Source organism: Dipodomys ordii, unplaced genomic scaffold (assembly GCF_000151885.1).
Source record: "Dipodomys ordii isolate 6190 unplaced genomic scaffold, Dord_2.0 Scaffold86, whole genome shotgun sequence".
Classification (NCBI taxonomy): Eukaryota; Metazoa; Chordata; class Mammalia; order Rodentia; family Heteromyidae; genus Dipodomys; species Dipodomys ordii.
Window position 1 is genome coordinate 3,460,135 of NW_012267302.1, and position 26,389 is coordinate 3,486,523.

Sequence of the window (26,389 nt, forward strand, 5' to 3'; positions counted from 1 at the left end):
TAGGGACCTAGTTCAGAATCACTTGTCATATATAGTTATTTTATCATATTTACCTGTTATGCCTTGGATTTCCTTTCATGTGCATTAGTACCTAGTTAGTTTTTCATTTTGTTTTCAGTTACTTTGACTTTTGCTGGGGGCTAGAGTGAGCAGTACTAGAGAATAAACTCTGGGCCTGCACTTTAACATTTTGAAGCACACAGGCTTCTATTTTACAGTGCCTCTCACTTTGAGATTCAGTGTATCTGCTTTTATGCAGGAATGCCAGGTAAGCTATGTTGTGGCCTTTTTGGTGCATCTTTTCAAGATCACATAATACAAGATCTGTCTACCTTCGTAAGTTAAGATGGCAGCTGCCAATGTTGTCAGACACCTTGTATTCATATACTGTTTTGTAGAATGGGAACTTCTTTGTACAACTACTTAAAGATAATAATTTTTTAAAATGTTAAAAGAAAAGAACAATTAGTTCAAGGGTGTTAAAGAGTAAGGTGAACCTTAGTTTGCAACAACTTACATATTTCATAACAGAGGTGGTTAAAGGCACCACATAAAAAGAAATAATTTTTTTTTAATGGGGAAAAAAAGATGGTAGTTGCCAGGCTTCTTCACCATTACCACTTCCCCTTTGTACTTAATATCTCTTGGGTTATGTAAGTACCATTTGTCATCCATTTTTTTAATCTGCTAGTTTATGATCTTATTGGAAGTAATTATTACTGTGCTAGTTACCAAATAGTAGTTTTCAAATCCCATTGTTCCTTGTACTTATTAGGTGGCATTCTGTAAGGAAGAGCCATCTCCTTCTTTGTAATTCCTCATTTATTTATATAATTACAAACTCATAGGTTTTATTTTATTGTATAACTTGTTCCAGTATTGACTTGGATTATTTCCAAAGCATCAATACAATTGTCCCCTAACAGTAAATTGCTTCAGCTTTCTTTTGTGGGAACTGCTTCAGGCTGGTTGACTTTTTATAATTTGACATGTTCCCATCATTTGAACATTTCCTTACTTACTTGTACAACATGATATTCCAGGATTACTTTATTCTTATCCTTCTCTGACCTACTCATGGAGTCATCTATTTTTCCTGAGGACCTCAGTCCTCAGACCACAGTCTCATCTGTGTTTAGACACCAATACGTGCTTTTATGCCCTTTTAGCACAGAGATAGGGAGAATGGCTATTTGTCTGTTACTCAGACTTGCATTAGCCACAGTGTATTTATTTATATCACACACACATACACTACACATTAAGTAATTTTCATAATTGTTCATGCTACCGTGAAAAACTAACCTAACTAGAGGATAGTGTTGGTATATAGAGCCTTTGGGATCTACCCAAAATACAGTGTCTATATGTAACCTGGGTTAGGTTTAAAATTTTTTCCCTTCAGTGTGATTAGATTGACCATTGAAATACAGATAAACTTATTTGTTTTCCATTTTGCTTTTTTTTCTCCATCCTTGTTACCTTATTAAATAATTAGAATGGCTTTAGGTATATTCCATATGTTTTTTGTTGTTGTTGTTGTTTGGTCAGTTGTGAGGCTTGAACTTGGCCTGTGCACTGTTCCTGAGCATTGTTATGCTCAAGGCTAGAGTTCTACCACTAGAGCCACAGCCAGTTTTTGAGTGGTTAATTGGAGAAAAGAGTCTTATAGGACTTTTCTGCCCAGGCCGGTTTCGAAGTGCAATCCTCAGATCTCAGCCTCCTGAGTAGCTAGGATGACAGGCGTGAGCTACCGGCGCTTAGCTCCATATGCTTATCATCCCAGCACTTGCGGAGGCTGAGGCAGAAGAGCATTGTTTCATATCATATTAATGTTTCACAGGGGTGGAAGGATAATGGTCCCAGGTAAGCTAGGAAAGAAGAAAGCATGAGACCCCCCACCATATATGTTAGCTTGTATCCCCCTTCCTCCCTCCCAAAAAAGAAAAAAGCCTGAGGAAAAAAGAGAAAAATAAGAAGAAGAAGAAAAGTCTGGCTCAGCAACCATGGGGCCTTGAGTTGAAATCCTAGTGCCACCAAAAAAGAAAAAAATTATTTTTTTCTTTTTCTTTTATTTTTTTTCTTCTTTAAAGACTTAATTTCTTATCTGATCCTTGGGTAGTCAAGTACATCTTGACAATGAAATGATGAAAAAGTAGACAGATAGCTATATAAAAATGTGAAACTTCACCAGGCATCTGTGGCTTATATTTGTAATTCTAGCTACTCAGGAGACTAAGATCTGAGGATCATAATTCAAAGCCAGCCAGGGCAGGAAAGTCCATGAGACTCATATCCAATTAATCATAGCAAAAAAACAAAAACAAAAATACACACATACACAAACCCACCGGAAGTTGTACTGTGCCTTTAGCACAAGAGCTCAGGGATAGCACCCAGGCCCAGAATTCAAGCCCCAGGACCAGCATTTCCCCCTTCCCCCCACAAAAAAGGGAGCAATGAATGTCTACCCAATGAAAAGTATTATTATTTAGAAGTGAGTACAATGAGAAAGTTAGGTGCAACCCCATGTGCCAGGCTATGAGTCTGGACATCCATAAGCAGCTTCCTGTAAGGGTGGGGCTCAACAACTGTCTACTTAAGAGGAAGTTCCCAGAAAGAATGGGAGTGTGGGAGATCCCCATGATATGGGTGAGGACAAGCTGAGGATGGAGTACTTGAACTGGCACCCCTTAGGGAACACATCATAGATACTAGAAATGATTCAGAAGCGGGAGGATAGTTGGGAGTGAGTGATGTTGGGAAAGCAAAGGAGGTCAGTGCTCTAACTGTAGCGGTAAATGGTCATCATAATCCCAGCTGATGTTTCTAAGCATATGCAGAGTGTCGGGCACTGTCATCTGAGGCACATTAACTCAATCCTCCTCTCTTTGGACACAAAAGTAATATACAGAATGGTGTATTACAAATGCAGAAAAGGCATTGATTAACTTCATCTTCTTTCCTAAAGCACAAATCTATTAATTCAAATTATAAAAATTCCAAGTCCTCTGTTATTTTTCCCCCCTGCAGCCTTGGCTTAATCTTGAGGGAATGAGTATGTACACATCCTAAAGCTATAAAGTGTAGGTGACAACTTAATTCATTTTTGGATACTCTTGTATGAATGGTAAGTTCGTCAATTAAGTAAATCAAGAAACTCTACATGCTAGCATTTTTTAAATTAGGAAAATAGTCATAAAATTTTGTTACAGGGCTAGAGGCACGGCTTAGTTGGTAGAGCAGTAGTCAGTGAGCAAAACCCTGAGGTACCAAGTTTGAGTCCTGGTCTTAGACTTAAAAAAAACAAACAACTTGTTAACATATTCAATTCTTGGCTTTCTTTATTCAATACTGAAATATTTTACAATGTCCATGATATCTTTTATGGAAAACGGGAGAATGGTTGCGGGGATTAGATGCTCCCTTCAGGAAATTCCCTTGCTGTCATTTTCTACGGTTTCGTATGTGGAGGATTTCACCTTGCTTTTCCTGTGTGAGGTCTGTGTACTGCTTAAAACTGAGTCTCTAATTAGTGTATACTGCTAGAAGATGCATGCAGATGACCCAGTATTAAAACAGGAAATAAACTTTTTAAGAACATTGATTTAGGGGTAAAATTAGTGCCTTATCTCCTTTCTCATCTGAGCTTTAGCAGGTAAAATGGTCCATACCGTCATGACAGGATCTCTTGCTTAGGTATTGAAAACCTAATTCTGTAGTGATACCCAGGCTTTTTCATTCATCTCTTTTTTTAGCTCTTAGCTGATTTCTTGAGGAAGTACCATTACACAGAGAAATGTATCTGTTCCTTACCTTCCTCAGTCCAGAGAGTAGACTTGAGAAGAAAGTCCTTCCTTCTTGTATACTGAGAAGGGCATGGTGCCAGGAGTCTCTCTCAAAAACCAGCTTTCTTCCTCTACTTCTTATATACTGTCCACTGCTTAAATGTGTTATTATATGATGTCTGAATATAGGAATGTAGTTCATAGTAGTTCTGGTTACCAGCTATTAACGTCCAGTTTTAACACTGCTTTCAATAGACCATTTTGTTTAAAAAAGCTTCCATTTACAGACTTTCCAAAACACAATTTAAGTGAAAGTTAAGAGTGTTTTTAAGCAGAGGGTTAGAGTGATTTCATCCTACCTGGAAAGTGACTTTTGATACTGACTGGCTTGACTTGTCCAAGTAGGATTTGGGTTCCATTAACTGGTTTTTCCTGACTCTTGGTAAGGTCCAAGGAATCAGGGATGGTATATGAGTCCCCTTGTTTTCTCTCAGGACAGACAAGTCAGGTGCAGTTTTGGAGTGAGCAGATACTCCCCAGGAGCTATACTGTCCTTCTCTAGACAGGGTCTCTAAACAGATCTGTATCATGTGATAACTTAAAACTTCACTTCCTAATAGGTGACCCAAGTGTGGGTTCCATGTGGGCAGACATACTGTTCCCTGCAATTACAGGGAACCAGAACTCCAGAGCCTGTCTTCTTTTCCCAAGCAGACTTCAGGGCAAATATTCTACTCCCCCCATTTTGAACCTTACATGCCACAAGTATTGATATTGAAGGGATTGTGACAATGTCTCTTAGGGATATGTTCTATGGCTATGAAAACATACAAACTCCCTGTGGGGAGTTAAGTGATGTATGAATTATAATCTGACATGTGATCTTTACCTACTTAATGAAATTTTTACTGGAAATACTTTTTTAGTGACCTTTTAGGTTTATATAAATTTTTATTGTCTTTAAGTAGTTGTGCAAAGGAGTTTCAATTCAACATATCCATTTATGAATACAAATGCATCTTGATCAATGAGTGACACCACTGGAAACATTTTAAAAAATGCAACTTCAGGCTTGACTGATAGAAAGTCAGGAGAGTAGGTGTTGCAGGGAATGTAGTTTGGTTGTAAAGTACTTGTGTGAAATGTGTGAAACCCTGGATTCTATCCTGAGCATTCAGGGGCTGGGGCTTGAATACATGTTTTGTTATACATTTTTCCCTGTCTGTCAGCAAAACAGAGTTTCCTAATGGCATGTATGTACCTTATTCTCTGCTGTGCATTCTAACTTCCTGGAAGGGCCTACCTCCTACTATTTGTTCAAGAGATGTTAACTATATGTCAGTGGAAGAACTTCCTTAGAATATGAATGAGGATGGTGGTTTACTTTGAGTGATAACAGACGTGCCTATCCTCCTTTGAGGCTGAGAGTTCTATTGGAATGTATTGACATCAAGCAAGATTGTTGTTATCCACTGCCAGCCTTGGGCAGGAAACAATGTGTGAACTAAGTCACATTTACAGACAGTTGGTTGAATAAACAGTTATCTTTTCCTTTTTTCTTACCAGATAATTCAATTCTTGATGCATTTATTTTGGAAGGGAAATTCCAGGGTTAGTCCTCAGAAGCTGTCGAGAAAGCTCTGCTCAGCTTTTCCTGTAGCTCTCCAGCCCGCAGTCAAGGCAATCACTAAAGGATCACTGAAGCACAACTAAAGTTGTGCTTTTGAAATGATGCTCAAGTCTTTCCTAAACTGTTCTAACAGGGACCTCTGGCCTTGACACTTGCCAGAAGGTCCTGGGCCAGCAGCTGTGTCCTTTAGGTCTTAGAAGATTTTTTTCACCTATGTAGTCAACTATAATAATGACATATTTTAATAGATCCTGGTCTGTAATATAATTAGAAAAATAGCCATTTCTCCTAATTTTCTCATTATAATATATTTCATTAAAAATCTCTGCTATTACTCTTTTATTACATAGAGCTCAGGTAAGATATATTCTAAAGATAACATCTAAGTTGAGAATTGAGCTCTCTGTGATTTATTCAGAGGCTGACTTTTACTGAATGCATTGAAATGAGTTGTATGCGACAGTGCAGCCAACAGTTTTATTTATGTATCTTTTTTTTAAACTAAGCTTGTCATAAATAAAAGCAAATAAATAGCTTTATAGAATACTTTGTATTCATTGCCTCAATGAAAACATTGTAAATATGAAACATATGGTCTCATTTTTTCTAAGTGCTACTGTTTGCTTTACATACTTCAAAATTTTTCAAGTGTTAGCATGCAGGTGGATTTTTTTTTAAATCTTTTGTCTGTTTAGATTCTAACATTGATTGTTCTTCTCAGTGACTCATATTGAAATACTACTATATGCATTTCCTTCAGGTAATAATCAAATGATCTAATCATCAGAATTAAATGGAACCTTAGCAACTCTATCATGAGACAGGGATTTGTTCATTGTTGAACCAAGCTATAAGTACCATGTATAACACAAGAGTGGGTTCATAATAAAAATTTGTTCAGGAATAAATGAGTAAGTCAATGCCTAAAACTGGCTATTCTCTTTTTTTGTACTTGTGTCAACAGCTACTAGATACATACAGCTAGCTTCTGACAGAATTAGTTCTTGATCGATCTAGGTCCCCCCCTCCCCTTCTGTAAAATGTTTTACATAGGCTATGTCAGGGATGGCCTGACACATAAGGATGAATAATCTAGCCATGGCCCATATGGTAGCAAATAGTCAGACACACAAGATTCATCTAATGTCAGCCTATAATGCAGAGGATAAAGGTAACCTGTCAATACAGAGAAGTGCTTCCAACTCTCTTCTCCATTTTTCCACTTAAGATAATATGCCAGATCAGCCTGGCAGGGTAGTACATCTGTAATCTCAACACCCAGGAAGTTAAGGCAAGTGGGAAGCAGAAGCAGGATTGGAGAGGTCAAGGTCAGCCTGAACCAAATAGCTGAGTTAACAGCTCACTTTGGCTCCATAGTAAGACTGTCTCAAAAATCGAGGGCTGAGGAGGGAAGGGATAGTAGGGGAAAAACAAATGAGGAGGTAACAAAGCTCAATAGGAAATGTACTCATTACCTTACGTAAATGTAACACCTCTGTACACTATTTTTACAATAAAAAATTTTTAAAAATGAGGGCTGAGAATATAACACAGTTTATATTCCTGGCACTGCAGAGGAATCATTTTTACATAGTTAAAATAAGCTGAATTGGGGTGCTGGTGGCTCATTCCTTTTTTTTTTTTTTGGTTGGTCATGGGGCTTGAACTCTGGGCCTGGGTGCTGTCCCTGAGCTCTTCAGCTCAAGGCTAGCACTCTACCACGTTAGCCACTGTACCACTTCCAGTTTTCTGAGTGGTTTATTGGAGATAAGAGTCTCAGGATCTTTCCTACCTGGGCTGGCTTTGAACCGTGATCCTCAGATCTCAGCCTCCTGAGTAGCTAGGATTACAGGCGTGAGCCACCGGTGCCCAGCTGGTGGCTCACGCCTATAATCCTAGTTACTATCAAGAGGCTGAGATCTGAGAATAGTGGTTTGGAGCCAGGTTCAACAAACAAATCCAAGTGACTTCTATTTCCAACAAAAGAAAGCTGAAAGTGATGACATGACTTAAGAGGCAGAGCATCAGCAATAAGCAACAAAGGTGAGTAAGAATCCAAGGCCCTGAGTTCAAGCCCCAGCTTGAAACCAAAAGGCTGGAGGTAGGTTTTCTTCTGATTGGTTGAAATTACTGCTATACCTGGTTTTGGTTTCAAGGAAACTATTCTCCTTGGCCATGTAGGTTAGACATTCTGTTTGCTTTGAGATGTTCCAGTGTAAAAATGTATTCTCTCATGGTACTATTTCTAAATAACTTTGATCACCCTGGCTTTCTTGGCCACAGCTAATACTTCACTACTTCAACCACAGCCTCACTTCCAGATTTTTGCTAGTTAATTGGAGTTGGAGTCTGTTTTGTCTGTGCTGTTTTTAAAGCCATTGTTTTAAAATGGGAGGTCACATTGTAGCGTCTTGTCCTGGTGCTTGGCTCTTAAAACTGCATCCTTTTACATTTGTTTGTAGCATTATATTGGTGATGTTTCAAAAAGAGAGACAGGTTTTCACTTTAACTGCTTTAAGATGAAAACGTGAGCACACAGGTATTTGGTCTGTTGGTATCAACTCTGTAGCAGTGTTTGCAGAGCCACTTTATATGAAGGAAATATACTAGAATCATATCCTCAAATGTTGAGTCTAGTCCATTAGAGAAAAGCCTTCCTGTAAATTCTGCTTCTACTCTTACACTTAGAGAAACATAATTGAAGAGTTGTGTGTTAACAGAATGGAGATGAAATGGAAGATTTAAACAAGGAATGGCTGCACAGAATGGGGTGAGTGAAGAAAAATTTGTAACTGAGGACAAAGAGATGAAGAAGAGACATTACAGCATTTAAGGATTTAGCTTGTTTTGTGCTTATTAAGAACCAAATGACAGGACAAGTGTAGCAGAAGCTGCAAATACTCCTAGAATGTTGAAGCCTATGTAATTTTCAAATTTGGGGCAGATATTTAGGCACTCAGAAGTAGTGCTTACAGAAGAGAATCTGCTAAAAAGTTAGAATTTAATAATGGGAAAGCAGAAGGCTAGAATGTCTTCAAGTGTGTTGAAATGAAGCTGTGCCGATTATTTGTTGAAAAACCAAGTTTCTTTTTTTTTTAAGTTTGAACAATTTATTTTATTTTGTTGTAAAGGTGCTGTTACAGTTACATAAATCATGTAAAGAGTATATTTCCTTTTGGACAATGTCACCCCTTCCCTCCCGAGTTTTTCCCTCCCATCCCCACCCACAAGTTGTATAGTTCATTTTCAACATAGTATCTAGTAAGTACCATTGCTGCATTTGTTCACCCTTTGCCCTCCATTTCTGTGCCCCTCCTTACCCTCCAAAGACAGATAAATGAAGAAAACAAAACAACAACCAAGAAAAAAATCTTTTTCAGGCTTCCTTCTTCATAGAAAAGTTGATTGTTCCTAGGTGTCAAGTCCTGCCTTGACCTGGTTTGCCTGGTGCTTTGTGCTTCTCCCCAATGATTTAAGGAAGTTAATACGATTTTTTTCCTACCAAAGCAAAAGACTCAGCTGAGGACTCAAAGCCTTCTCTTGACCCCTGCAGCTTTGCAGTGGCCTCCAGTTTAAAATCTTCAGACCATAACAAATATGTTTAGAGAGAAGATAAAATGGATGTTGCCTGTGAATTTGTTTTAAACATTGTTTATTTTGCTAAATAACGTAGATAAATCTTTTCTTGAAGAGGGAGAGAAATCACCAGATTTCATTAATAATCCATGGCTTTTCAGAGGATTTTCTTTGAAATAACCTTCTTGCCAGCTTTTCATAAATTAAGCATAAACTTTCTTTGACCTCATCACACATAATTAAATAACTGTTGAAGGGTTAAACCCAACTAAAAAGTGATTATATATCTCAGTCACCATTCTCCTGCAAAATTATACAGGAAGTTTGTTTCTGTGCCTAACCAGGGTAATTACAAGAGACAGTTACATAATTTACAGTTTCAATCTACTGGTCCATAATCACACACTTCCACTTAGTTGTATATACCCTGTGAGTATCTGTTGTATTTTGGTTTATAGTCATGATTGCAGTGTGATTGATTGCTTGTAATGTAGCATATTGAATTGATTTTTAAAAATGAACTTTAGCTATGAACATGTCCATTTGAGTTCCTGTTACTTACGTAGTTTGTGGTTCTTGTGTTCAACAGTTGCATAGTAGTTAACAAATTAAACTTAAGAAAATTTTCCCCTCATTTCAACCTAACAAGAACAGAGCCTAACACACAGTAGACACTCAACTATTGAAATATACTACAAGCCATTCCAACCCTTTAAAAATTGGGTGGGGATTTTTGACAGTCACCACATAATAAAAGACTCGAGGATAATACTGTCAGACAGTCGTGAGTCAGTGCTCATAGTAATAGTTTTTGAAATCTCATCGCTAATTTTCATTCATGTTAACAGTCTAAATAGCACAGTGACCCTTTCTAGGATATATACTGTCTATAGCTTAAGGAGGAATAGTGATTTTTTAAAAATACTGTTAGTGATGACATTGCATGTGGTTTTGTTTTCCTTCTACCTAACATTATATGCCTACATGACACCAAATCCACTGTCAAGACAACCAGTCACTATGAATATCCCATCTCAGCTCTCATCCCCAGCTTGCATATGTGCAAACTTGAAAATGGGCTTTAACTCATCTCCTGCTCAAAAGATTTTGGGAGATGAAGAAAACCAGTAAGATGTGCTTGTCTGTCTAGGCATCCTGAGGGCAACTAGAGATGTTTCTGGACTTTAATTTTCAACAGTAATTGGTCAGTCAGATCCAAGGAAGTTACCTCAAAGACTGTCAATTCACTTTTGAGATGTCCTTTGAAAACACTTTGTTTACATTTATTTGTTTATTTTTATTTTATTTGGCAGGCTCTCACTATATAGCCCAGGCTGGCAATGAACTCAAGATCCTTTTAGCTCAGCCTCCTATGCTAGTATTACAGAGGAGCACTATCACACCCAGATAACAAAAGATAATTGTTTTTTTTATTTTTGGTTTTGTTTTGTTGTTTTCATTGTTCAGTGGAACTAGGAATTTGAACACAGCTAAGCTGGCACAATACCACTAAGTGAACCCTCTAGCTCTGTTTTTTTCACTGGTTATTTTTAGGATAGAGTCTTGCTTCTCATCTGGGTGAGAACCTGAGCTGAGATTGGCCTACATTTAGGCAACTTATCATTGCTGGGATCACAGGTATGAGCAAACCAGCACCCAGACAAAGGAACTTTTTAAAGAGATTTCTATTCTCATTCTTTCCTTCAGTCTTACTGTATGCTTGTGTTTGCATGAGAAAGCTCGTTATCCAGAGTTGGAATTAAAACACATTTGTCCTGTTTCTGAAAATTACAGCTCACACACACAGTATGTTAGGGAGCTAATGAAAGTGTGAACAGAAAAGCAAACTGCTCTTCAAACCATCCTGTCTTTCAGAGCCTGGTTGTAAAATCTATGCCAGTGTTCACATGGTATAAACATGCCCCATATCTGATGGGTAGAATTAAACCAGATGATTAGATATTAGATTGAACTGTCAAAGTTACTCTTGCAGAACCTATAAGAGACCTATAAACGTAGGCAAAAGAGAGGCTGGGAAGGTGACTGAGTGGTAAAGTGCTTGCCTTGCATACATGAGGCCCTGGGTTTGATTCCTCAGCACCACATAAGCAGAAAAAGCTGGTGCTGTGGCTCAAGTGGTAGAGCGCGAGCCTTGAGCTGAAGTGCTGAGATACAGTGCCCAGGCCCAGAGTTCAGGCCACATGACTGACAAAACAAACAAACAAACAAAAATATAGGCAAAGAAACCTCCAGGTTCAGGGCTGGGAAGGTGGCTCAGTGGTAGAGTGCTTGTCTTGCATGCATGAGGCCCTGGGTTCAATTCCTCAGCACCACATAAGCAGAAAAAGCCAGAAGTGGGGCTATGGCTCAAGTGGCAGAGCGCTAACCTTGAGCTGAAGAGCTGAGAGACAGTACCTTGGCCCAGAGTTCAGGCCCCACAACCAGAAAAAAAAATTAATTTGGTTATTTTCCAAATATATTTAAGTAAACATTTTTTAATCTTGCCTTTTTCAAATAACTTTAGTTTTGCTATAAATGAGATTGAGAGTATAACATCTCTCCTTTGGTATTTGGCCATCACATATATTTGTCAATGGCCTTCAGCTGCTTCCACCCAGCCGCTCAAGTCAGAAGGACATTCACAAGTATTCAGTCCATGTATGCTACAGGTACCACAAAGGAGAGGAATCCCTTTCCCACCACCTGATGTTCTCCCTAAGTATGAGTGCATTTTCTATGTAAACATCTACATTTTTTTCTGGGTGGTGACCATGTAGGTTTACTACTGCCTTCAAGAGAGTCCACAGCCACCCATGGAACCATGGAAACTTTCCAGTAAACCCTAGCATGGTCGACACATACATACCACGAGGAACCAGGGAGTCATTCCCCTCCCAAACAAAGCCTTCCACTGAGAGGACTTGAAGGACCTTTCGGGAACAGATTTGGAGACATGGGCAGTGCTTAGCAAGAGACTAGAACATGTTCCCTCCCCTCTTCCTTCATGTACATAATTGAAGAAGAGCTCAATGCTGGCTGGCATTGTCTGCCAGGGAGCCTGTGAGGTCTTTTGAGAAGAGACATCTAAGAGTAGCCTAGAGAAACAGGCTGGGATGTGACCCAGATTAGCCAGTAGCCTTTTCCCAAAGACCTGCTGTCTCCATTCCTCGGGTTTCACTGGCTCAGGCCATTTTCCCAAGGACACACTTGAGTCTTGTAGAACATGTGGGTCTTTGTTACATCTGTCTTGGGACTAGCTCAAGGTTCTGTTGAAGCCCTAAGAAGGCATTGTTTTTGTGCTGTGATTGGCTTGCTGTTTCTTGGGGTAATCCTTGAAGTGAGAGACTTGAAGCCCAAAGGGGATTTGAGGGCACAGAACTGTGCTTGCTGGAAATTTGGAGTTGCTAGTTTCTTCAGACTATTCCTGAGGCGGAAAGTTTTTCCATAGTCTTTTAATTAAATTTATATTTGGATGGATAGCTGGAGAGGGGAGGAAAGGAGAATGGCTTGGAGAAAGAACTTCTGTTTGAGGTGGTGGGAAAAGGAAGAAAAGGAATCATTCTGACTCCACAGAGCAATTTTCTTTCCAAATTTTCTTTTGTTTCCCCTACCATAAGAGTATTTAGTCACACAGATGATTGCCTTGAGATTTCATTCACTCAATATGTTTAATAATAATAATAGCTAACATTTATACAGGGTTACTGAAGTATGCCACAAGTTTTTATTAGGTCTTGTGATGCTAACATCTGTGAGAAATAAGCATGTTTATTATCTGTGCATTATAAATGAGGATTCTGAAACACAGAGGTTAAATAAATACATATTCCAGGGTCATGTAGCTAGGACATAATAGGCCTTAGAGTCTATTCCAGGTGATGTAGCTCTTAGATATAATGCCTTCTTTTTATGTCCTTGCTTTAAAACACTTGTGGCATTGTTGCCTTACCTTTCATGTTCTCATTGTCCATGTTTCATAAAATGGTCCCAAAGTGTGGTCCACAGGGTCATAACTACTTCAAAGTAATACTATTTTTCCTTTACATTCTCATTCTCCCATGAGTGTATAGGGGAGTTTCCCAAAAATGTTCATGACTTATGATGTCACAATAGATTGGGTACCCAATTAATAGGAGAATCTAGCTATTTTCTTTTCAGCCGGACATTGAGAAGATTTGCAAAAAACCTCTATTGTTTGGCTTATAATTTAGAAAATGTAGGGTTTCATTTTTTTTTAATTGGAAGAAAAATGTAGGTGTTTATTTTTTTTGGAAGTTTGAACTCGGGGCTTTGTGCATGCTAGACAAGTGCTTTACCACTTGAGCTATGCTTACAACTTTGGTTTGTGTTGTGGGCATGGTCTCATTTTTTTTTGGGCCAGGCATTGGTCTGAGACTGTGCTCCTCCCACTTCTGCCTCCTGTGTCATGTGACCCATCATGCCATGCCCAAAAATGTCATTTTTTTTTCTTTTTTCTTTCATAAAAATTAAGGTAATAAGCCAGGTATTGGTGGCTCACACTTATAATCCTAGCTACTCAGGAGGCTAAGATCTAAGGATCATGGTTCAAAACCAGCCCAGTGAGGAAACCTCCAATTAATCACCAGAAATTCACAAGTGGCTATGTAGCTCAAAGTGGTAGTTCTCAGGGATAGATCCCAGGCCCTGAGTTCAAGCCCCTCAACTAATCCCCACACACACACCCCCAAAAAGAAAGGTAACCCATAATGTGTTTATGGGTTAATAAATACTTTTTTATTTCTCAATAAAATCAGTAGATATAGCTCTTATAAACAAAAGCTCTTCAAAATCTTAAGTAACATTTTTAAATGTTAAGAGGTTCTGAGACCAAGATGTTTGAGAACCTGATTTAATGTACAGACCTTGCTGTTCACAGTGGAAGAATGTGATGCTTACTGAGTTAGGGTCTGTGTAGCATTTGGAGCTGATTTGTTTCCACGATGAGGGGCTCTGAAGCACAGGCATAAAGACAGAGCTGGCTGGTGGGGCTTTGGAGAATCCATTCTGTTTTCTATCAGCAAGGAGCTGAGTGAGATCTATTTAAGACTCCTGATCCCACTGCCATTCAGTGATTCTTTCTAATATGCAAGCTTTTCACATTCTCAGGCCCAGAGAAGTTTATAACAGTGGTTATCAAGCTAGTGTGCATCAGCATCACTTAGGAGTCTGTGAAAGCTTAACCCCAAGAGACTAGGAATCATGGGGTCTGACATAGAGTCTGAGAATCTGCAGTTCTAGCAGGTTCCTAATTGTGTGGGTCTGGATTTTGAGGAGCCTATTTAATCCCTTTGTTACATAAATTACTTAAACTCTATTAAAAGGCATCTTAAACTTACACAATTCCAAAACCAATCTGATAAAATGTAAAACATCCAAAAAGTTCCAAAATGTTCATTTTTTTGTCAAGGAGGTATCTTATCTATCTTTTGTTGTGTGTGTGTGTGTGTGTGTGTGTGTGTGTGTGCAGTGTGTGTGGACATTGTCCTTGAACTTTTGTGCTCAAGGCTAGTGCTCCACTATTTGAGCCATAACTCTACTTCTGGCTTTTCGGTGGTTTATTGGAAATAAGAGTCTCACAGACTTATCTGCCTGGGCTGGCTTCAAACTACAATCTGCCAATCTCAGCCTTCTGCCTAGCCAGGATGGTAGGTATGAGTTACTGACCCCTGGCAGCATTTGTATCTTAATAATTAGGAAGCATAAGATTTCAGCAGGTTACTGGTTATTTAGGATACTGCTGTTCTCTTAAAATACTGAGGAAGCTGAGGCTCCACTTCCTTCTACACTAATTTCAAAATCACCACTATATTTAAAAAAGGAGCTATAGATAGCCCATCAAGATCATCCATCAGTATTTAAGCTGTCAATATGCCATTCATCCACGTAGTCACAGTGCTGCTTACCCCTAGAAACCAATAATAGATGAGCACAGACCAGCAAATTGCCATCTCTAAGCATGAGCTAGATGGTCAGAGGCATCAGGTTTCCTGTGCTCAAGAGCTACCATAAATCCCCCAGCCTTGTGTCTGTTCCCAGGCTTGCAAACCCACTTCTGCCTATTGATGGGGATCTTTTGGTGGGGTTTGCTGAGCTTAACAGGTGTCTGATGAAAGATAGATAATCCTTGAAGATTATCTTCTCCTAAAAACATCTGGTGACCCTGAACCCACATAATCCAGACAGATGGGAGTCAGGAGTGAGTAGCTTGCCCAAGTTTACACTTCAGTATTTGAGCAAGTTCATATGGTTTGGCTTTACACAGTAGAAGATACAAGGATGAGGGAAGGAAGAGACCCCTTTGCCCTTTCCTTTCCTGAGAACATTATTCTGCTCTTGATCCACACTGCAATCTTAATCACTCATGGAAAAGGGAGGCTTTAACATATGTGAGAGTTAGCTTGGCAATTATTATGCTGAGATTAAATGAATTTGGGAGTTTAAATCTACAAAAAGGACCTTTGCCAAGGTCCTTTGTATTATATTGGATCTGTCCACATAAAGACAACTCTTCACCAGAGTTTATACTGTCTCCTTGGAGGGAGTTACCATTTCAAAGCAATGGGCCAGAATTAGTTAAAATGAGAATTGACTAGTCTGCCTAAACAGAAATAACATATATTTCTTTTCTCATCAAGCAGCTATCTTCTTAATCTTTTGAATTAAGTGTGTGGTAGCCTCTGCTTCAATACTCAGACCTCACCCTCCCCAGGTTAAGTAGTCCCAGGGAAGGAAATGAGCAAGCCAGGAGAGTTGACGTGGGTGAGGGGTTTATGGACCACTCACTTTTCAATTATGAGGCTCCCACTCAGGAGTAAGTGCTGTTCACCAGTACCTCTGGCTCACAGGCAACTTCAAGGGAATAATTTCACCAGCAATTAATTCTACAGCAGCTACTGGGATTTGTCCTCCACACATCACTTTGTTTCCATTTGAAACAGCCAGGTTTCCCCACAGGGAGTTGAGGTTTTTTGACTGAAACTATCCTGTATTAAGGAGAGGTGTTAGCACACCATGGGAATCTATTCACCAGAGGCATATTGTACTTATTTCAGATGCTTCAGGATAATATACCGGTTTCCAAGTTAAAGTGCTTTTTATTTCCCTGCATCTTAGATCAATTATTTGGATTCTTTTTGGTAAGTTTAGAGCGGTAACCTGAACCAATCACATCTCTGTCCTTACTCAATAAGTAAAATGTTCTTACAAAAATGAATATTCTGGGGCTGAGAAGGTGGCTCAGTGGTAGAATGCTTGCCTTGCATGCATAAGGCCCTGGGTTCGATTCCTCAGCACCACATAAGCAAAAAGAAAAAAGCTGGAAGTGGCTCTGTGGCTCAAGTGGTAGAGCGCTAGCCTTGAGCTGAAGAGCTGAGGGACAGCGCTCAGGCCCAGAGTTCAGGCCCTATGACCGGACCCAAAAAAAAAAAAAGTTTAAAAATATTATTATTCTGTCGGTACATTATATTGTAATTATACTGTGAAGAGCCTAGAAAAGGTAGGAATAAACAAAAAGTGAGAAGCTCCTTTCTTCCTCCTCCTCCTTCTCCTTCTTCCCTCCCCCCCCCCAGTCCTGGCCTTGAACTTGGGGGCCTGGGCACTGTCTTTGAGCTTTTTCAGCTCAAGGTTAGCACTTTACCACTTGGGCCACATACTTCTGACTTTTTTTGGGTGGTTAACTATAGTCTCATGTACTTACTCACTCAGGCTGGATTTGAATCATGATCCTCAGACCTCAGCTTCCTGAGTAGGATTACAGGCATGAGCCATCAGGCCTGGGAAAAAGCTCCTTATTTCAAATCCCATGTTATCAAGTTCACAATAGTGAAGCCCTGGCAGCTGCAGCTTCTGGACAGGCTAGTTCCTTGCTACAGGTGACATTATAGAATAGGAAAGACATGACACACACTTTCCTTCTTAACTATTCAGATTACCATTCTGATTTTATTAACAAGTAAGGAGTATAAAATACATCTGTTGTTCATCTTGATCTGAGAAATTTAAATCCCAAACTTCCTCTTCCTCCAAGAGATGACTTTGTGGGCTTCCAAACAGGTCTTGACATGCATGTCATTTCTTTCTACTGGTTGTAAATTCCTTGAGGGTCTTGGGAATCCAAAGGAGAAAGAGACAATCACCGAAGGCAATGCAGGGTACCTTGGGATAGTGGCGTTATGTGGTGTGCAGTTTTGGAGCATGGCATCCCTGAAAATCTCTGCAATGTTCTTCGTGTAGTTTAGGGACCCATTTCACTTGTTTCTCTCCTCCTAACATGCATCGGCTGCCTCCAGCCTTTGCTATCACAGTAGGAGAGTGTTACCTGGGAAGATGCTCATCACCCTGGCCCAGCCCCTAGACTTCTGGGATGGTCAGGATCAATCTCAGGCTGCAGCTGGTGTCCAGTAGAGTATCTCAGCAGACTGCCACTTAACATAATAGCTGTCAGTTGTGCTGAAAGGTGTGTAAATGTTTCTAAGACCTCAAGTTGCCTACTAGCTTGAATAGCCTCACCACCCTTTAGGGTCAGATCCCTATAGGTATATCTTCTTTACTACCTTGGGATGCAAAACCATGAACAGCTAGGTAAGATGGTGTTTGGGAAATCCTAGCTGTTTCCTTAGTCCAGAGCAGGAACTGTGAGAGGGTAGGCCAGAACAAAAAATAGCCTGTGCTTTTCAGCTTCTGTGCTTCTTGCAGTAGGGGAGGGACACACATATACTTTCTGAACCCTCTGGTTGTACAGAAATCTGTCAGGCCAAAAGGGGGACTTCTTGTCCCCCATCTGTAGGGCTCAGATAAGAACCAGTGATGACCTGGGGACTTCCACAGTCACTTCAGGGGACTTGAAATTGTGAGATCCCATGGGCAAAGGGGGATAGCTTTTTTTCATGGTTCTATGGTTCTCCCCTCAGGACTACCGAGCTGGGACCTCCAGCTGACTGAGTAAATTTCTCAGCATGTGCCAAGCACTTAGGAGGCGGGTGACGAATGTGCCAATTATCTGTGTTCTGAGGTCTGGGCTCCCTCTGCACTCTGGCGCAGAGCTTTTTCTGATGTTGACAGAACGTGATATGGGCTGGCTTTCACACCGTGGCCATTGATGTTAGCATTCCTAACACTGCTATTGAAAGTCTTGTGTGATGAGCGGTTTGACTGTAAAATGTTTGTTTGCATTCAATCAAATACCTTGTACTTAAACATGAATTCAAGAAACAACTAAGTCAGAAGGTGCCAGAAAACCTCTGTTAAATTTCTGCCTATTCTTTGTAATGGCATTCAGATTAAAGCTATCAAGATGCAAAATGCTATGATTATAATCCTATAGAGTTCAGGTTACATCTCTTGTTCTCTATTTCTGCATTATCAGCAGTGACTTTTGAGAGACAGGAATGCTCAAAGCATTGATGGGCTTTTTTCCCCCTTGTAACAACAACAACAAAAAAATCCTTAAAATTCTTGCAGCCATTTTGGAAATGTAGATAAAGAAGAAAAATGCCGAAGATTTGGGTGGTTTATAGAGCAGCACGTTTTTGTAATTGCTGCCACCTACTGTATGTGGTTGATGTTTGTTTAAATTCAGGAAGTTCATGAAGGTGAGGCTGTTGAAAAAGATAATTAGAGCAAGGTAGACATCATTAGTTTATACCATTTCTTCTCTGCTCCTAAGTGGCTCTTAATTACTGAGACAGCCGCCAGCTTTCATTCATTACTTTCAAGTGGATTTAAAGTTTTTCTCATTTCAGTGTTCTTTGCCAAGGAACCTTTGCAGTGATGTTGTAGAATGTGTTCAAAAGCTTAACAGTCTTAAGGATTCAGAGTATATACATGAAAGTTTGAGGGTGTTGTCGTTGTTGTTGTTGTTTATTTAATCTGTAGGAACAATGTTCTGGGGTTGGATTATAAATTAATTTCCATGAAAGAGGTGAAAATAGAGCTGGTGAAGCAGATGTGAGCTGCAGCAGTCGACTTGAAAGACATTCTTTTATTAGATCACCCAGCTAGTTAAATGTAACAGGCAATATAGACTCTGAGTCAACCAAGGCCCTTCTCTTTTATTAAGACCCAGCTGTCAAAGGGTCATTAGGTCCTTCCTGTGGAAAACAACTTGCCGGTTAATGTTTGGGGTGGTCTCTCAACAGGATTTCTGAGTAAGTGCCTGACATTGAGCTTTGGAAGGAATTTAAAGCCGGTGGGAGATTAGATGTGGAGCCTTACCAGAAGTAATGTCTTCAGTCTTGGCATTCATCTTTTTGTTAGATATGCCACCATGTATGCCTGGAATGTTGCTTGCTAGCTGTATGAATTGACTTAGAGTGCCACTATAAAAGATTCAGAAGGATAAACTTTCTTGAGATCGAATCACTGTAACTGGAAAGAAGCTACATACATATAAAGATGCACTCCAGTAGTGTTGTTGTTTTTTACCTTGCTGTTCTTTCTAGTGGCTCCTGGTTCCTAGCTTGGGAAAAATCCCAATGAACTTTTGCTTTTTCTACCCTAGGCTATTTGCTTTCTAGAAGAGAAGGCCAGGCAGGGTCTCCTGAAAAGCCACTCTCTGATCTGGGCCGTCTCTCCTACCTGGCCTATTGGAAGAGCGTCATCTTAGAATACCTCTATCACCATCATGAGAGGCATATTAGCATCAAGTCAATTAGCAGAGCCACAGGCATGTGCCCACATGACATCGCAACCACTCTGCAACACCTCCACATGATTGACAAGAGGGATGGCAGGTAAGTCTCCAGGCCCCAAGTCTCTAAAAAACATGTAAAAGCCTCTAAAAATATCTCTCATCAGAAAGGTTCCTGGCCCCTCTGTACAGTATGTTCACAAAAAATAAAAATTAAAATTAAAAAAAAAAAGAAAGGTTCCTGGAAGTTAGGCATGTGTATTCCAGTTAAAGATTGGGTTTCTTTGTTTTGTTTTGTTTTGTTTGGGGTTTTTTTTTGGGGGGGGGGTTCTGGTTGTGGGGCCTGAACTCTGGGTCTGGGCACTGTCCCTCAGCTCTTCAGCTCAAGGCTAGCACTCTACCACTTGAGCCACAGTACCACTTCCGGCTTTTTTCTTTTTGCTTATGTGGTACTGAAGAATCAAACCCAGGGCCTCAGGCATGCAAGGCAAGCGCTCTACCACTGAGCCACCTTCACAGCCCTTGGGTTTTTTTTTTTTAACTGTATTTTTTTTGTTGTTGTTTTTTCCTTTTTGGTACTGGGGATTGCACGTTGCACTTGCTAAGCAAGCGCTTTGCCACTGAGCTACATTCCAGCCCAAGATTGGGTTTCTTGATGGTATTATCAAAACTTTTCAGCCTGGTTATTAGTGGCTCACACTTGTAATCCTAGCTACTCCGGATGCTGAGATCTGAGGATTGTGATTTGAAGCCAGCCTGGACAGAAAAGTCTGTGAGACTCTTTTTCTCCAATTAACCACCCAAAAGTGGAACTGTGGCTCAAGTGGTAGAGCCTTGCGCACAAAAGCTCAGGGGTCAGTGAGGTTCAAGCCCCAGGAGCAACACCAAAAAAGAAAAAACAATCTTTCACCTATAATAAAAGCATGAGGGGCTGGGAAGGTGGCTCAGTGGTAGAGCGCTTGCCTTGCATGCCTGAAGCCCTGGGTTCAATTCCTCAGCACCACATAAGCAAAAAGAAAAAAAGCCGGAAGTAGCGCTGTGACTCAAGTGGTAGAGCGCTATCCTTGAGCTGAAGAGCTGAGGGACAGTGCCCAGGCCCAGAGTTCAGGCCCCACGACTGGACCCAAAAAAATAAAAAATAAAAGCATGAAATGATACTTCCTTGCTAGTTGTAATGTACTGATTTTTCCTGACCCAGGTAATACTAATGCTACTTTGTATCAGTATATAAAGGTGAAAAGAAATTTCAGCTTTTGATTGCACATTGTCTACCATACCACATTACAGGTTTGTAATCATTCGAAGGGAAAAGTTGATACTGGACCACATGGAAAAGCTGAAAACCTGTTCCCGAGCCAATGAACTTGATCCAGATAGTCTGAGGTGGACCCCAATTTTAATTTCTAATGCTGCAGTTTCTGAAGAAGAGCGGGAAGCTGAAAAGGAGGTAATGATTGGTTGGTTTCATCATCCTAAGCTGTGTGACTTCAATCTTAACAGCTCTCTTAAGCTAAGAAAGTCATTAACATCATTGTCAAAGGCTTGGTTATATAGAGAAAGCTTGTGAAATGATATGGCACTAATTTATCCTAACTGAGGTTGCATGGTAAGATATGATAATTTTATTGAATTGAGTATGAAAAAATGAAACATTTATCATTGATCACAAAGCAGCATTCTTCACTACTGACAGTATGTAATCAGATCAGATTTGGTGCTGAGCTCCAAGGCTGCAATGTCAATCGATTCTTTGTGTTTATGAACTTGCTTAAAGTGCTCCGTGCCAGTGAGCATGTAATGTAGTGATAAAGGACTCAAATCAATTCGCTGCATCATTAATACTGCTAAATATCCCATGAAACCCAATCTCCTTTGATTTGTTATCCTAACTGATGCAAAGGGGTCCTGAGTTGATGCAGCTGGAATTTGCTGTGCTGGCTAAGTGTTCTAATCAGAGAAGAACCCACTTAGAGACCTCTGTCATTGATCCTTAGAGGCCTAACTGCACAGTTGCCCTCTCACCAGCCACCATTTTCACTCCCTCCCCTTTGCTCCCTCCCCAGGCTGAGCGACTAATGGAACAAGCTAGCTGCTGGGAAAAGGAAGAACAAGAAATTGTGTCATCTAGAGCCAACAGTAGGCAATCACCTGCAAAAGTACAATCGAAAAATAAATACTTGAATTCCCCGGAGAACCGGCCAGTAGCAGGGGATCGAGGGCAGCTGATGGAGTTATCTAAAGAGAGCAGTGAGGAAGAGGAAGAAGAAGAGGAAGAAGAGGAAGATGACGAGGAGGACGACGACGAAGAAGAGGAAGAAGAGGAGGAAGAAGAAAATATTCTAAGCTCTCCCCCACGATTGACTAAACCACAGTCGGTTGTCATAAAGAGAAAGGTATATGTCTGTTAGATTCTCCATTGTTTTCTATCAGATCTTACTTGGCAGGGTCAGTGTTCCATCTCTTAATATTTGTTCTTTCTCTGTGCATTTATATGTACAAAATCCCACTGAACAGATAACATAATTTATTTTATGGCCATGATAGTGTTTACTGGTACTAATAGCAGGAAATCAGGGATGAGCCAGTTTCCTACTTTGGTAGTCACTGCCACCTGCTGGTCTGAGGGAGAAGAGTAAATGCAGTTTTGGGGACTGAAAGGGATGCCCCAGAGAGCACATAAACAAAACTACCCTTCAAGGCCTGAGACTGGAGCCAGGAGCCCAGGTCACATGAATCAGGAGCTAGAGCCAGATGAACACCCAAAATCCCAAGCTGAGTTCTCCTACTAGTGTTTCTTTCTGTTGTTCCTGACATAAACTTGGGGGGCGGGGGTGGTATTTTTAGACCCTGATAATTTGCATTTGTGGCCAACTACTTATTATTGACCTGCCTCATATCTTCATCATCTGGTGGGTTTTCCAGATCATACCTCCAGTGATACAGAAAGGGAACAATCACTTTTATCTGTAGGTAATTGCTCTCCCAGATCCAATATCTTCATCTCCAGTATCTATCAGTGACAAATTTTCTGTTTGTGTATCCAAGACGTATAAAGTGCCATCATCCTTGTGTAGTTCTATCAGGAAACTTGCCAATTCTAATTCACAAACCAGAATTCTTTCAGCCAAGATTGGCAGTCAGAAGGAGGGGAGCTGTGGGAAGGTGACAGAAAGGAATATCCTATGAAGTAGATTTTAAGCTTCTCAACATTTTAACTTCTTTCTTTCTTCCTTTCTTTCTTTCTTTCTTTCTTTCTTTCTTTCTTTCTTTCTTGTCGGTTGTGGGGCTTAAACTCTGGGCTTGCGTGTTGTCCCTGCACTCTTCAGCTCAAGGTGAGCTCTCTACCGCTTGAGCCACAGCGCCACTTCTAGTTTTCCACTGGTTTATTGGAGATAAGAGTCTCACGGACTTTCCTGCCCAGGCTGGCTTTGAACCGGGATCCTCAGATCTCAGCCTCCTGAGTAGCTAGGATTACAGGCGTGAGCCACCGGTGCCTGGCTTCAACATTTTAATTTCTTATGACAAAAAATATATTCATTTATTAGAATACAGTTGAGAAATTTAAATCTACAGATATCAAAAGGCAGAATCTAGGCACAACATGGCCTATGGCCATATAAATGAATTCAATTAAAAAGCCAGAAGTAGAGCTATGGCTCAGGTGATAGAGCACTGGCATTGAGCAAAATGCACCTAGGTCCTAAGTTCAACCCCCAAGTAACTATTTCATATTGGCTGCTCTCATGTTTGGGAAAATACTATAATCTTAGGAAGAGCAAGTAAACTAGGAATTTTAATTTGACAAATGTTGAATTACAGATGTAGTTACATTATAGGATATGATTAATAAGCCTACATGTGTTCTTTAAGAATATTCAGACTGGGGCTGGGAAGGTGGCTCAGTGGTAGAATGCTTGCCTTGCATGCATGAGGCCCTGGGTTCGATTCTTCAGCACCACATAAGCAGAAAAAGCCAGAAGTGGCGCTGTGGCTCAAGTGGTAGAGGGCTAGCCTTGAGCTGAAGAGCTGAGGGACAGTGCCCAGGCCCAGAGTTCAGGCCCACAACCGACAAAAAAAAAAAAAAAAGAATATTCAGACTGGAAGTGACGCTGTAGTTTGAGTGGTAGAGCGCTAGCCTTGAGCTGAAGAGCTGAGGGACAGCGCTCAGGCCCAGAGTTCAAGGCCCACGACCGACAAAAAAGAAAAAAAAAGAATATTCAGACTTTGAAAATATATGATTCAGTAACTTTTGCACATAGTTTGCCTGGAAGTTGACTACTTCCACCCTCCCCCTATTTTCCACCCCCATCCTGGAATGGAATCCAAGGCCTTGTGTAAGATAGGTAAGCACTCTACTATTGTGCTACATCCCCACTCCTGGAGGCTGGCTTACCCAAATATTTTAAACCTTTATGTGGACAATATTTTCAACAAGCTACTTCTCTGTTATTACTATACTTGAATTTTGTATCATTAGACAGTTCTTCACTTGGGATATTTTAACATTGCAATAATGGAAAATTGTGCCAGCCTTCAGTATAAATGAGGGGAAAAAAAGTCTTTATATTTTACATAGAACAATTTTACATGTAACTTTTTGTCTTTCATTTCAAACTTTGGTAGAATCATCACATATTTTGCTTACATCATAGCAGTCACCAGTACATAACTGTTGACTTTCTAAGCAGTAGAGCAATATTTTATTCGATAAACACCTTTTTTTCTCCCTTTTCTGGTGTCCTATGAAATGGAACACATAGACCAGTCTTATATACCATTATATTTTCCATAATGCTTGCATATAGTGGAACAGTTATCAAGTAGTAAATGAATGACCTGATGGCTAATTAATTATTGGAACATTTATAGAAACACTAAGGTCCATAATAACCATAGAAAGTGCATCATGTGCAGAGGATATTGAAGCCAGATAGTGCCAATTAGAAAATATATGCTGGAAAAGCAAAGCTTAGCATTTAAGATATACACTCAAGTTGCTAGGATGTTCTCTCTCGAAGCATCTGCTTGAGTAAACAACTGTTTTATTTGGAAAACACTTGCCTGTGTAGTTGGGAACCCGAGAGGGATGTTAAACATCAAATGGAAGGTTAAGTACAAAGGCATTACAGAAGTCTTTATATGTAAGATTCTCAGGCACACATTCAGAATATGTTTGCTGTATATCGACTCAGCCATTTAATTTCTCATGAGCACTACATATTGTTTGGAATTAATTTCAGAGGCCTTTTGTACTAAAGAAGAAAAGAGGTCGTAAACGCAGGAGGATCAACAGCAGTGTAACAACCGAGACCATTTCTGAAACAACAGAAGTACTAAATGAGCCCTTTGACAACTCAGATGAGGAGAGGCCAATGCCACAGCTGGAGCCTACCTGTGAGATTGATGTAGAGGAGGATGGCAGGAGGCCAGTCCTGAGAAAAGCATTCCAACATCAGCCTGGGAAGAAAAGACAAACAGAAGAAGAGGAAAGAAAAGACAATCATTGTTTTAAGAATGCTGACCCTTATAGAAGTAAGTAGAGGGTTATTGCCGCATAAAGTATTGTGGGAGAATGATATTGTACCCTGGGTATAACAAAATCAAGCCTGGTCCTTTAATTTGTGTACATGAACACACATACAAATAACACTAACATACCACAGTGAGAGATTTCATGTGTGTGGAAGTAGAACTTATTTCTGCTTCTAAGTTACCTTCTCGGGCTGCCTAAAGATAAATTATCACTGCCTTCTTTTCTACTTTGTGATGTTCACCTTTTAGAAATTCTTTGGGACCATATTATACCTGATTCCTTACAGCATCTTCACCTTAAAAGTAATTATCAGAGCCAGGAGAAGGTGGCTCAGGCCTGTTTACTACACAGGCAGACTCTAGTCCAGGTCCACCTGGACAGAAAGTTCACAAGATCCTATCTCAAAACTAACCAGAGCACAAAGGGCTAGAAATGAGTAAAGCAGTAGAATACTTGCCTAGCAAGGGCAAAGCCCAAGTTCAGACCATCATCATCATCAGAAACTCATCTTCAGAGTTGTGCTATCTCTACAAAAGCTGGCTAGGACTAGTAATATTAGAATAAGAATATACATTCTAGAGCTGTTAGAATTGCTATTACCTGCTGTTGTGAATAGAAAGGGAACAGTTTTAACATCTTAGATGACTCTTAACTCACGCCAGGTACTTGGCACCTCTGAAGAAGCATTAGATATCACATAAGCATTCTTTTCAGCTAAACTGAATGCTCATAGGTGTATGTGTAATTCTTTTATTATGCAAATGAACTAGAGCTTACCTTGTTAGGCAGATTGGATTAGAAATCACTATATTTGGGGGGGAAAGGGTATCTTTTCCATGATTATTTGTATTCTCCAAAAGAGTGTTTCCAATAAGTGTGCTTTATAAAGCACTACTCTTTTACATTGACTGCAGTTTCCAGTCGATTAGTGTGGTCTTTAATCTTCTGAAGTTAACACTTTGATGTGTTATATGTATATACTTATTCCTATGTTTGCTTGCTAATGTTTATATAAAAAAATTTCTTTATATTTACTTGTAGATAGAGGTACATAAATATCAGGTTAATGGACCTGAAATAAAGATTACAGTTAGAGGTTATTTCTAATTGTCTTTATAGTTCAGATCTTACCTTTGAACAATACACTGATCCACAAAACAGTGTGGACAGACTTAGTGATAAAAAAGGACATCTGTATTTTAAGTGTTCAGTCA

General features: G+C 39.9%; 1 protein-coding gene across 4 annotated transcripts in view; it reads left to right on the forward strand.

Annotated features, from left to right (window-relative positions):
- The window catches only part of Kat6b (K(lysine) acetyltransferase 6B), a 173,181-nt gene that overhangs the window by 142,074 nt on the left and 4,718 nt on the right, over positions 1 to 26,389 (forward strand). For all 4 annotated transcript variants that reach the window (XM_013025667.1, XM_013025669.1, XM_013025666.1 and 1 more), the window contains exons 14-17: positions 19,514 to 19,745; positions 20,930 to 21,089; positions 21,706 to 22,035; positions 24,883 to 25,174. In XM_013025667.1, coding sequence (XP_012881121.1) covers positions 19,514 to 19,745; positions 20,930 to 21,089; positions 21,706 to 22,035; positions 24,883 to 25,174 — 1,014 coding nt within the window. The remainder of the gene's footprint in view (positions 1 to 19,513; positions 19,746 to 20,929; positions 21,090 to 21,705; positions 22,036 to 24,882; positions 25,175 to 26,389) is intronic.